General features: G+C 35.7%; 1 protein-coding gene across 1 annotated transcript in view; it reads left to right on the forward strand.

The window, feature by feature from the left end:
- The first annotated feature begins 7,702 nt into the window (after positions 1-7,702).
- LOC148945711 (uncharacterized) overlaps positions 7,703-14,311 on the forward strand; it is a 39,302-nt gene continuing 32,693 nt past the window's right edge. Inside the window, exon 1 of the mRNA XM_089098253.1 lies at positions 7,703-7,802. Within this exon, the coding sequence (XP_088954379.1) occupies positions 7,703-7,802 (100 nt within the window). The remainder of the gene's footprint in view (positions 7,803-14,311) is intronic.

Raw genomic sequence — 14,311 nt, forward strand, 5'->3', positions numbered from 1 at the left:
CTGCTCTAAAGGAAAAAAATTAATAAGTAATACGTTAAGCCAACATCGTTCTTGTATGCCCCCAGGGCATAACATAAAACCCTTGCCCGGAGGGTTGTTGGGGAGTGTCCTCCTCTTTACTTAGTCCCCGTTTCTTGTCTGGTTCTCGAGTGTTCCCGTTCTTTACTTAGTCTGCGCGATCGCGCTGCCAATGATTTATACAACAACTTTCTATATAAATGTTATATGCCCCCCAGGGTATAACGTACAACCCTTGCACTGAGGGCTTTGAGGGGGTTATCATCCTAAAAGACCTAATTTCCAGAACGTTCAACTACGTTGAACAAAATGGATATATCAAAATTTTGATTGGATGTGTTTTGAAAAATGGTGAGCGTGAGAGGAGCGTTAGTCACTTTCCAATCATTTTCAACAATTAAAAAGGCACTAGCCCTTTCAATTTTCAATTGAATTAGCCCTTTTGAAGTTTCTATGACAACACTTTCAATAAAAACTTTATATGCCCCCAGAGCATAACTTTCAGCCCATGCCCTGAGGACTCTGGGGGGAGGGTTGTCATCCTTAAAGACCTAATTTCCCAAACTTTGAACTACGTTGAATAAAATGGCTATCTAAATATTTTGATTGGATGTGTTTGGGGAAAAGGTGGGTGGGCGTGAGAGGGGGGTTAGTTGCCCTCGAATCAATTTCGACTAATAAAAAGGGTACTAGCCGTTTGAATTTCAAAGCGAATGAGCCCTTTTTCAAGTTTCTACGACAAAGATTTCAATAGAAACCTTATATGCCCCCAGGGCATAACTTATAATCCTTGCCCTGAGGGTTATGGGGGAGTGTCCTCCCTAAAAACATATTTTCTATCTGGAAATCAACTACGCTGAACAAAATGGCTATCTCAAAAATTTGACGAGGTGTGTTTTGGGGAATGACGAGCGTGGGAGGGCTAGTTGCCCTCAAATCACTTTCGTCTATTAAAAAGCGCACTAGCCACTCCAATTTCCAACCGAATGAGCACTTTTCAAAGTTTCTACGACAACTCCTTCGATACGAAGTTCCCGGGGATGGCATAAAAACACATTGTGCCCATATCGTTCTTTACTTTGGCAGCGCTAGCGCGCTGCCTTAGATTCCTCCTAAATCCATTTTTCAACTTGGAGTACACATTTTTTTCCCCTCCCAACATTACTTTTTGACTTTATATATATCCCAACACCCAACAATGCTATTCAAAGGCATTATTTTATAAATTCAATACATTTTCTTTTCTTACTATTCCTCCTAAATCAATTTTTCATCTTGGAGTACACATCTTTTTCCCACTCCCAACACTACTTTTCGACTTTATGTATATCCCAACACAAAACAATATTATTCAAAGGCTTTGATTTATCAATTCAATAAATGTTCTTTTCTTAATATTGCTCCAAAATCCATTTTTCAACTTGGAGTACACATCTTTTATCCACTCCAAACATTACTTTTTGACTTTATGTATGCCCCAACACCACCAATATTATTCAAAGGCTTTATTTTATCAATTCGATACAAATTCTTTTCTGAATATTCCTCCTAAATCCTTTCCTATGGTTACGCATGATGTATACATCATAGATGAAAATGGAAAGTAAGCTAAAACATGTTCATTGATTAAAAAATACATAGAAGAAACATAAAATATTGAGAAAAATTACTTTATGACTTTATGTATACCCCAACACCAACCAATATTATTCAAAGGCTTTATTTTATCAATTCGATACAAGTTCTTTTCTGAATGTTCCTCCTAAATCGTATCCTATGGTTACGCATGATGTATACATCATAGATGAAAATGGAAAGTAAGCTAAAACATGTTCATTGATTAAAAAATACATAGAAGAAACATAAAATATTAGGAAAAATTACCTTATGACTTTATGTATGTTCCAACACAAACCAATATTATTCAAAGGAATTCAATTGGAATTGGAATTCCAATGGAATTCCATTCCATTTAGGAATTCCTTTTGTTGTAAAATGGTTAAGAGATCTCCAGTTGATCCTATTCGAAGGGTTATTGTATGCAATAGACGATTCAGAAAAAAGGAAACAGATGCAGCAATTTAAAATCATTCTACCAAAAAACTAATTAGTGGAATCTTTAATTTTATGCATACGAGCTTTTTCCTAGGAGCACACATGGAGACTGTGAATACTTAGGAAAAGTTAAAACAAAGTTGTGTCTTTGAAAACATGTACTGCCAGGTTGAAGAGGTAGTATAAATTATGAACTCTGTTTGAGATGAGATAAAGTTAGTGTTAATTACCCCACTCTTAGAGATAATGTTTTCCCTTGTGACCTCTTTCACATTCGGTTAAGTGATACCACAGGAAAATTGCTACTTAGCGTGAATGGTGACCAATGCACATTGATAAAAATATAGTAGTAGCACCATCTAAGAAAAATTGATGAGAGTAAATGCATTACCAGTAAGATCTAGAATATTGTTGAGATTAAAACATAATACCCATAGGAGAATATCCGTAAACTACTGGATAGGAATTATAGGAATTATGTAAGAGACTCCTTGTAATTTACAGTTTAAGTTATTACTAGTTTAAGTTAGTGTAGCCATACACTAACTTAAACTAGTAATAATTTGTGATTTTTCTGTCTCCGACAAAGGAGATGAGTTCAGAATGTTCGAAAGGCTCGAAATTTCATAAGTCGCATTTTTTTTAAAGAGAACGGGTACAGATTTTTTTTTCTTTCATTGTAGAATGTATTTGCCTTTGATTTTTCAAGTCTTTCATTGTTACTGGACCTCTTGGCACCTTTAAATACTCTTTCGAGTATTCACTATAATTAAAAAAAAAATTGTGAATAAAGTTTGAAAAGGTTCAAATAAGAAAATAAAATTCAGCTGTTCCTAAAAGTCAACTAATATTTCTTCCTTTTAATAGAGATGTGCTCAATTTTAAACTTAAAGTTATCAAAGAGTTGGTTTATCTGTGGTTGCCAGAACAGGAGCAGGGGTTGATTTTGGATGCCGCGATACGACAAAAAAAACCGTAGATTAAAAATGTATACGTAAACCTATAAAGATTTGGGCTTAGTGTGTTGCATTGGGTAAACTATATCAAGAAAATAAAATTAGATAATTACTTGCTGTGTACTTTCAGAAAAGGTTTGATTAAACCGTCGGCCGTGATGACGGTTGTTGAATATAAGTATCCTTGCAAGAAGAAAAAGGGAAAGATGTAGCAACTTATTGGACATCGATTTATAACATTTTTAAACTCTTTATATATATATAATAGGATTTCTTTCAGTAGGACTGATATTAAGAAAATTAAGAAATTTATATACAGGTTATCGAGACCAAAAGTCTCAGGGTGATACATATTTGAAGATCTAGTATAGACCAGTTTTGGATATGTAACAAAAAGGAACGCAAGGCCTTGAAATACTGGAAAAAAACTACCTTTTAACAAAAAATTTTGATTGGCTGAAGGAGCAAGGGAAGGTCACTAAACGAATCAAGTAACAAATAAATAAAACGCTCAGGGGAGAGAAAAGGGGGGTATTCTTGTGAGGAGAGGGACTAGAAAGGAACTCTTGGTAAGTAACCTTGTTAACGAATTATGGCAAGTATCTGCCTTGGTTCAATTCCTTTAAATGTAAAGTTAAAATAATAATATTAAACCTTTTCGTCACTTTAGACCATACCGAGAAAATCCCATTTCCGTGTTGAATTAAGTTATCAATTGAATTCTGAATTCCACTTTGAAGATAAAAATTCAGATAAGAAGTAAACTTCTGAAATATTTCTGTCACCTGGATAAACCATGCTAAGTAATAAACTTAATACGTATATAGGAGACATAAAAACTAGTGCTGAAGTCCAAGCAAGACATTTTATTATAATTTGATGATTTGGGTTTATAATTTGGTTAGTATATTTCACTTAGCCAGGGCTTGAGCCATTTAGACAAAAGACAGCATTTTAAAGGTTAGAATAAGCTAAGATTAATTTCTTCCCAGAAATTCAAACTTGTAGAAGAAGCTTCGAATAACCGAAGGTTCAAAGAGTGGAGGAACTTTAACCAAGAAGTCAACGTTAAGAAAGCCTTTTGTGCTTTCCTTTTCCAGCCTAGTGTTCCTTAGAACTTGGCGTTTATAAAGATCTTACACCCAGAAAATAGGAATTATCGAACAACAACATTACTTGCCCCCTTGTGGATTCTTCTGACGTGTATACGGATGAGAACCCTATTCTCTTTTTAGTCATTCTTTCATTTCGTTAACCCCGTACCGACTGTTTATACAAAGGTGGCCTCAATGTTTATACAGACAGGTTAGGGAAAAAGGGAATAATATTGTCAAAGTAAGAATTTCCAGCCCTTTATGTCTAGATATATTCAATTAAGAGTTAACCCTGCTGAAGTTAAAGCTTATCAAAAGTCAATGGAATACAGATCCCTTTTACAGGATCTAACAATATGATATCTTGGATTGGGATAATGGAATGAATTAGTACTAATCAAGTACGGTTATTCCTAGTTTGGCTCACTCGAGAAGCAATAATTTGAACTAAAGGATTTTAATACCCCAGAACTCAAGACTTGACTAGCTATTCGAGTGTAACTCTTTCAATTAAAAACATTCGATAGCCTAGAATTATTTTAATCCTCTTTTTTTCGGTAAACATTTGTGGATTGAACAAGCAGACCCATAGAATGTTAGACAACAGACCTAGACATGGGCGCCCATAAGCTGAATTCCAGGGGGGGCAAATTTCGTCTAATTGCTACTTTTAATGCTATATAATAGAAATCTCAGAACAAAAACATAAAAATAATGCAGCATCATTCAGCCAGGGGGGGCAAGAGCCCCCCCCCTGCCCCCCCCCATATGGGCGCCCATGGACCTAGAAGAGGTTTAGAAGTATTCAAAATAATTAGAGTTCAAATATTTTCCTTTTATTTCCTTTCATAATAAATATCAGATGTCACTGGGTCCTGAGTACCGATCTTACGCAAGCCTCAATTATAACACGCTGCCAATTTTAGCCCTGATTAAGTAGGGGCATCCTTACACTTAGACAAGGCAAAACAGATTCCAAGACTCTCAATTGGAATAAAATTATTGAAAACCGTATACTCACATGTATTGATAGCCAGCCTTCAGGATACGGATATTTAAATCAAAGCAAGAAAAGGGACTTTAGATACCTTTATCAATTTAAGGGACCAATAGGAACCTTTACTCGATTTTAGGGACTTTGTGGCAGCCCTCTTTTAGGCTTGTATTATCCTTGAGCAATAGTTTGTCTGAAAATGTTATTCTTGCATATCCACCTTTTGGGTTTTTCGGATACTCCAAAGAAATTTAATTTCTCACTTTTATGACAACGCACACATACGTTTCTAATGATGTCTCTATAAGTGCTTTGAGAGTGCTTTTTAGCTCCCTTCAATTTTAGCCATCTTCATATTTTCATTATTTTTCGCATAGAATGGGCTTAAATTATACGGCTCCGTCTTAGGGCGCTGATCCTTCTAGGATTTAGGGTTTGACAGTGCCTTTTCAACTTTCTTTATTTTAAGCCTTTTTCATATTTTATTATTTTTCGGATTGACCGAGTCTAGATTATGGGACTCTATCTTGGAGTGCTGACGCTTTCAGGGTTTACACTGCTTTTTCAACTTCCTTTATTTTAAGCCTTTTTCGCATTTGAATTATTACTGGGAACGATCGGATTTAGGTTGTGTGCCTCCGTTTTATGGGAGCTGGCTCTTCGTGCTTTTCAAGTTTCTTCAATTTATTCCGTTTCCTTTTTTCTTATCTTAGTATATTTCTTTTGTGACCGAACGACTATGATGAGAGTTCATCTTAGGGGCGTTGGCCTTTCTTTGATTTGAGGCCGACCATATTGTTCACAATTCTTTAGTTAATGCTTCTTTGTTTGTGTTTTACTATTTAACAGCTTTTTAACATGTCGTTTTCCGTTTGTTAAGGTTTAACTACTTATTTTTTGTAATTCCATAATTTTAACCTTCGGTATTTTTTGTTGTTGTTCGATTTTTAGTCTTAGTTTTAGTAATTTAGTTTTTCAAAAATAGTGTGTTAAATTTGTTTTTGCTATTACACTTGTTTTTTTCTTCTTAATATGTTATATTCATCATATGTTGTTCATCTTAGCATGATTTTATAAATTTTTGGATCGAATGCGTAAGATTATGTGGCTCCGTCTTTTGGTGCTGACCTTTCTAGGGTATGAGGGTGAACCTGCTTTTCGACGTTCTTTTACTGCTCAGTAACCTTGTATTTTAATTTTTGTAGGCTCTTGTAACGGTCCTAATCTTAGTTTTTCAGCTTTATGTACACTCGTACACCAAACCAAATTAGTCAAAAAGACTTTACTGTATTAATATCAAACGACTCCTTTTTTTCTTTTACTCCTCATTAACCTTGTTTTCTTACATTTTCATGAAATCTTTTAACAGTCCTAAGCTTTGGTTCCGGCTTTAAGTATACTCATACACCAAGTCGCATTAGTCAAAAGGCTTTGTTTTATTTGTTTCAAACAGATTCTTTTTTTTCTTTGACTGCTCATTAATATTGTTTTTTTTTGCATTTTCGTGCTCTCCATTAACAGTCCGAATTTGAACTTTTCAGCTTTAAGTATACTCATACACCAAGCTATTTTAGTTAAAAGACATTTTATTAATTTCAAACAACTTCTTTTTTCTTTTACTGCTCATTAGCCTAGTTTTTACATTTTCTTCCACTCTTTTAACGGTTCTAATCTTAAAAATAAAAGAATCATAACGACATTGTACAAAGGAACACTTTTAATAAAACAACGTCACATGCAATATTACATATTATTATTATCATTTTGAATGTTCAGAATCTGTTCCATAAGATAATTCATCATGTTCTCTCTTGACAGGGTACTTATTCTCTTCTATTAGTTCCTAACCAGCACAATATTCAGTATTCCACTTTGAGTCATACACATTTTTTTGTAGTTTCTTCTAAAGGCTCATTAAGTGTTTCTTCATTGTTATTATTGGATTCGATGAGTGTATCTGTTGGTACACCATCAATACCACCACTAACGTTCCTAGGCACTTCGCTTTTCACTAATTCACCTTTATATTCGTTAGAGATATTATATGTCAATACCCTTTTATTTTTTTTTGCGATTCCATTGTCTGTTAATGCATTATTTTTACATAGGTAACAGTTCTGGCAAGTAGACAAAATATTGCTTATGAAATTGCTACAGTAGCATGCTTGTCTTCTTGTCTACTTTTGAATGCTAATACCAGAAAGATGATGATACGATTTATCATCACGAAGCAGCAGCCGTCCCAACCGGTCAACGCCGTCCACCCCCTCCGCTTGACGTCACCTAGCACCCTCGTAGCGCAACGTCACTGGCGTTAAAATGGCCTTTTTAAAAAGTAAGTTTTCATTTTTGTTTTTAAAGAAACGAGTTATTCATTTTTTCTACTTTCGTTAAAGCTTTTTGGTCAGGTTTCCTTGAAAGCTTTTATTACGGATTAAACGAAAAAATTTACCATAAGTTTCAGCCAACACTCCAGAAACGTGGCTCGGAAAAAAAAACAAGTCATAACTCCCAGCCGAGTCAAACCACAAAATATCATATCAAACATCTCGAATAATAAGCTTTAGACGCTCCATCCTCACGAAATGCTAAGAAATCTAAGTCTGAAAAAGCTCGAGGAGCCAATTAAACATCCAACAGACTGGTGCTTTTTCGGTTTCTTGGATGCCAAAAATACATTGAAAGGTGAGATAGCATCACTCGTTTATTCCCCTCCCCTCTCTAGGAAACCAATAGGAGATCGCCTTAATCGGGTACTCGATGCATAAGGATATGTTTTTTCTTGGAGTGCGAGTTAGTTTATAAGCAGCAATGTGATAGTCAATAGACTAGTGATATAGAATTGCTTCAATAAAGTATGAGCACATGAAAGAGCTATCGCAGCATTGAATGCTCACAAAGACGAATATCTTAACTACGAAACAAGCACTTATAGAGACATCATAGGAAACGTATGCGTGTGTTGTCATGAAAGTGAGAAATTTCTTTGGAGTATCCCAAAAAAAACAAAAGGTGAATATGGAAGAATAACATTTTCAGATAAACTATTGTTCCAGGATAATACACGCCTAAAACAGAGCTGCCACATAGTCCCTAAAATCGAGTAAAAGTTCCTTTTGGTCCCTTAAATTGATAAAGGTTTCTAAAGTCCCTTTTTTTGCTTTGGTTTTAAGCTCCGTATCCTGAAGGCTATCAATACATGTGATCATACGGTTTTCAGTATTTCTTTTCAATTGAGAATTTCAAAACCTGTTTCGGCCTGTCTAAGAAAGACGAAACTTGTTTTTACATAGGCTACTGTGTTACTGTCTGGATTAAATAAAAAAAACAAGTTTTTTAAACTGAAAGTAAGGAGCGACATTAAAACTTAAAACGAACAGAAATTTTTCCGTATATGAAAGGGGCTGTCCCCGCCTCAACGCCTCGCTCTTTACGCTAAAGTTTTTTATTGTTTTAAAAAAATAAAGTTGTGTGACAGAGTCAAACTTTAGCGTAAAGAGTGAGGCGTTGAGGAGGGACAGCCCTTTCATATACGGAATAGTTTCTGTTCGTTTTAAGTTTTAATGTCGCTCCTTACTTTCAGTTTAAAAAACTTGTTTTTTTATTTAATTTCTGATCGTTTTTTAGTTAATGCAGCTTTTATTTGCATAAAAATTTTACTTTTCTTTTGCTAAATGGATGTCTTTACAAATTAACTTACGTAACTAACTTCTATATTCGTATATTTTTCTTCTGGCAAAAAATACAAAGTTGCAGATTTTTGCAGATATGAGCTTGAAACCTATGTAATAGGGTTTTCTGATACGCTGAATTCTGACGGTGTGATTTTCATTAAAATTCTTTCACTTGTAGGGGATGTTTCCCCCCTCTTTAAAAAATCGAGTAAAATTTCTCAGGCCTGTAGCCTTTGATGAGTAATACTAAACTTAATAAAATTTATATATTTAGGATCAGCATTATAAACACATTCTTTTGATACATTTATTGACATCAAAATTCCGTTTTTAAAAGTTTCGATTACTATTGAGCCGTATCGCTTGTTTTTTTATTGTTTTTTTATTACGTATATGTTATTACGTATATGAAGGGGTTCTCCCCTTAGTCAATACCACGCTCTTTACTTTAAAAGTTAAAAAAAATTTTTATTCACAAACACCTGAATCACAAAGGCCGGTTAAGTAGAATAGATATCTCTTTTGAAAGCACTAAAAAAAACTGTAGCGTAAAGAGCGAGGTATTGACTTAAGGGAGAATCCCCTCACATACGTTATAATTTCTGTTCGTTTTAAGTTCTAATATTCCTTCTTACATTTCAGTTGAAAAAACTTGTTTTTTTTATTTAATTTCTGATCGTCTAATGATCGATTTAATTTCTAATGCTTGGAAATCCGGCGCCCCCTTCATAGAAATATCTCTTACCCCAAAGAAACATCCTCCACGGAAATATTCTCCAGAGTAACCCCCTCCTCTAGCCCCCCCCCCCGAAAAAATCCTTCCTGAAAATGGTTGTATACTTCCCAATAACCAATAAATAATGCTGGCAAGTCCGGCGCCCCCTTCATGGCAATTTCCCTTCCCCCATAAAAACTTCCATCATGAACAGATCCTCCAACATAACCACCGACCCACCCTTCCCTCCCACTACCAGAAGAAAAACCTCCTGAAAACTTCTGTATACTTCCCAGTAACCAATACTTTATGTTAACATTGGGTAAAGTTCATAACTTTTAGCCCTCCCTCTGGGAACTTCAGGGGATTAAGTCACCCTAAAAGACATATTTATCATATTTTCGACCATGCTGAACAAAATGGCTATCTCTAAATTTTGATCAGGTGACTTTGGGGAAAAAATGATCGTGGGAGGGGGCCTAGTTGCCCTCCATTTTTTTTGGTCACTCGAAAAGGGCACTAGAACTTATAATTTTCGTTCCAATGAACCCTCTCACGATATTATAGGACCACTGGGTCGATACGATCACCCCTGGGTAAAAAAAAAAAAAAAAAAAATAAATAAACACGCATCCGTGATCTTTATTCTGGCAAAAAATTGAAAATTTCACATTTTTGTATATAGGAGCTTGAAAACTCTACAGTAGGGTTCTCTGATAAATTGAATATGATGGTGTGAATTTCATTAAGGTTCTATGAATTTTAAGGGGTCTTTATCCTTTTTTTTGAAAATCAGCCAAATTTTCTAAGGCACGTAACTTTTGATGGGTAGCACTAAACTTAATGAAAGTTATATATTTGAAATCAGCATTGAAATCTGATTCTTGTGATATATCTATTGGTATCAAAAACCCGTTTTCTAGAGTTTCGGTTACCATTGAGCCGGGTCGCTCCTTACTTACAGTTCGTTACCACGAACTGTTTGACAGAGTAGACATACTAGTCACGACAAGGAGTGACCCCCTTTACCTCTGGAGTCAATAGGCTGGGAGGCAGAAATCTTTGGTTGACTTTGTTAATTACTTAGAAGACTCTTCTCAGGGTGTCACTTTGTTTCACACGGAGGAAAAAAAGAATATGAGAATGGCTTGAAGTGCAAAATACGAAGGAGGCGGTGTTAAAATCAGGTTACTTGTGCGATTTTGAGCTTACATACATTTCATGAACTATTAAACTACTTCCTAGTGCCCTTTTTTATTTGAATAATGTCCTTCGAAACATGGGTCGACACTGAAAAGTTTTTCAAAAAAAAAAAAAAAAAAAATATGGTTAAAGCCACTTGATCTTGCTTGGCTGGTATCCTCGGGGGGATATAAGTGATAAAATCCTTATTTTCCCTTAGAAATGAGGTCCACCAGTATTCTTATGCGTTTGGTTTCTTTGATAAGTCGAGGGAAGTAATAACAGTGACAGTGACAACTAAATGAGACAGTGACAACTAAATGAAGTGACAACTTCTACTATGTTCCAGCTAACAGATATTCAAAGCCCTTTTTGTGTGCGGAATTTATATGCACAAAAGAAACAGAGCGAGGAATCGTGGTTGCATCTAGACCCCGAAGCCTCGCCGAAAATCGGCGGCGCGCCGTCGAAAAAAAAACGGCGGCGCGCCGCCGAGCTTGCATCAGCGCGCTGACGCCGCCGCTGATTCTATCGGCGGCGGCGTCACTAATACGCCGCCCTTTTTTTTCTCTTTTTTGGTTATCGATATCGACCTCCGGGCTTCAACCTTAAACCCGGCTAATCTGTTTATTAAAAATAAATACTGTCATCTTGGGCTCGCCATGTATATCGGTTCATAGGAAGGAGAAGAAGAACTTTTTCTTGAAACAAAAATTCTACCATCCACTTTAAAATTCTGTTCATTTTTCTTTCTTATTTTTCGGATGAAAAGAGGTAGGTAAAAGAGCATTAGGCAATTCAGGATGTTGTCATAGGCAGCGCAATCGAGATGTCTAAGTAAAGAACAATGTTGGCAATATGTTTTATTTTTTTTTTTTTTTCCATACCAGGGTAATTCGTATTGAAGGAGTTGTCGTAAAAACTTCAAAAAGGGCTCATTCGATTGGAAATTGGAATAACTAGTGCCCTTTTCAATAGTCAAAAGTGATTGGAAGGCAGCTAACATCCCTTCCACGCCCACCCTTTCCCCAAACACATCCAATCAAAATTTTAAGATAGCAATTTTGTTCAGAGTAACTAATTTCCAGAGAGAAAATATGTTTTTTGAGGAGGTTACTCCCCTACAACCCTTAGGGCAAGGGTTTTGTAGTTATGCCCTGGAGGTATATAAGAACGATGTTGGCACAATGTGTTATTTATTATTTTTTCCTTTAGACCAGGGCATTTCATATCGAAGAAGTTGTCATAGAAACTTCGAAAAGAGGTCATTTAATAAGAAATTGGAGTGGCCTGTGCTAATATAAATCGTCGGGAGTGACTGGAAGACAACTAACACTTCGTTCATGCCCATCATGTCCGGAAACACATACAATAAAAAATTTTAGGCAGCCCGGTTGTACAATTGTGGAAAATAGTCTGGAAATTTGTGCTTAGACGTAAGCAACTGCCCTAACAACCCGGAAGTTAAGGGTTTCAATTAATGCCCTGGGGGCAAATAAGGTGTTAATAGAAAGCGTTGTCGTAGAAACTCAAAAAGGGATCATTAGTTTGGAAATCGAAAAGCCTAGTGCCCTTTTTAATAATCGAAAGTGATTGGAAGGCTTGACATTTTTATAGTAGAGATCGATGTGGGTATAATGTATCATTTTTTTGTTGTTGTTGTTGTTTAGACCAGGGCACTTCGTATCGAAGAAGTTGTCGTAGGAACTTCGAAAAGGGCTCATTCGATTGAAAATAGAAAGGGCTGATGTCCTTTTTAATAGTCGAAAGTGATTGGAGGGATACTAATCCCCCTCCCACGCCCACCCTCCCATTTGCCTTTATGTTTAAAAAGCAAATGTTGCCTTAAGATTAAATCAAAATGCACTGTGTTTATGCTAAATCCCAATAAGGCATCTTAGCAGTATCCCAAGAGCCATTGAGGGTATTATGTTCAAACTGTCAGGGCTTATTCTGCTGATAAAATTTAACCAAATCAAAATAGCGTAAGTTTATCCAAGCTATCAAAGAAAGTAAACAAATTTTTTTGCAAATGTTATCAAGTTTTCCATTTCAGGTCAACTAGAGGAGGTATGAAACTAAATTAAACACTATTATTTGTGTCCAGATTTTTATAAGGGTCTATGTTGTTAAATTTTTCTTAAAATTGTTTTCCAGCATACAAATAGCAGGCCAAACTATAAAAAAACGAAAAAGATTTAAAGTATGATTTTCTTTTTCCCTGAAAAGACTATGTCAATATAAAACGAACAGAAATTAATTAAAAAAACTGTTTCCAAAAAATAAGTCTCAATGGATCAAAAAAATAAGATCAATGGCTCCAGGCAGAGTGAACAAACTGACTTTTGTTAAATCAATTGTAACTGAAGTGATGTAACCGCTGATTTAAAATTGTTGGTGTTGTTAAGCCAGGGTATCTGATTTGAATACTGTTTTTTTTCGTTGTTTTGTTTCGTTTTTGTTTTTTTTTCACTTCCTTTAAAAAAATATTTTTACCTGGGTCTAGTGGATAAAAACTAGAATTCTACTTGGTCTCATTGATGGTGAACATGAACACTTTCAACATGGCCCAAAAAATTCTTTTTTTGTCATATTGTTCTTGTATGTTTTTAGCCAACCATTTAATATCCTTACTAAAATCGAGGTTGAACGTGCTTGGTGAAGTGGAATTTTTATTATTATTTTTAATTAGAAAAATCGGCGCGCCGTGGCCTGCCGCCGGTCTAAAATCGGCGGCGCGCCGTCAAAAAATTTTTTGGGGGCGCGCCGCCGCCGATACTGAATCACACATTTGCCGCCGTCATTTCGGCGTGGCGCGGCTTCGGGGACTACTTGCATCTATAGCTGCAGTCTTGTTAAAAACGAACGTATTTCCTTTTTACTGAGTAGAAAATAAGTATTGTCATCTATGTGTTTCAACCCAAAATACCAACCTAACAGAGACAGGGTTGATCCGGGCTACTGTTGGGTGATAACTTGATCAAACGATAAATCGATATTTTTACTTGCGATAGTCAATGTATCGATTTCGATATTTCTATTCAGTTTTTTTGTTCACATTAACTCTTGGCTTTGCAAAGATTTAGTTAAAACAAAAATTGCGATTAAAGCTTATACTGCACAATTATTTTTAAACTTTGAGCAATGTAAAATCAAACAATAAAGAAACTTCGATTAGATAAATTGATATTATAGAAATCGAGATTTGACATAAGTAGAGGTGACCCTATAACTCCGACGAGTACACCAAATATGGGCATAGAGTCATTAGGGAGAACACGTGGTTAGTGGGGTCAATGACCTCTTTCTCCAGGTCGATGTTGTTGTTGCTCGAGGCGAATGTTATGCCGTCCAGGAATTTGGAACACCTGTGCGGTCGACCTCAATTCACCTATTGTGAATCAATAATTCCCCTTAGAAACAACAAATTAATTCCCCTTTCTTGACAGATCAACCAACCAATGACATCATCTGTCAGACTTTAAAAATTTTCGTCTAGAAACAATTCTCCAGGAATAGATCCAAGTCATTAATGTCTTTGCCTCGGAAACAACTCTTTTGGTCGAACTCCAAAGGATATTAATAACCAAAGGCCATGGAAACAATTCTCCATGAAACATCTT

Source organism: Artemia sp. Qi Xiang Cuo, chromosome 12, assembly GCF_049724085.1.
Source record: "Artemia sp. Qi Xiang Cuo chromosome 12, ASM4972408v1, whole genome shotgun sequence".
Classification (NCBI taxonomy): domain Eukaryota; kingdom Metazoa; phylum Arthropoda; class Branchiopoda; order Anostraca; family Artemiidae; genus Artemia; species Artemia sp. Qi Xiang Cuo.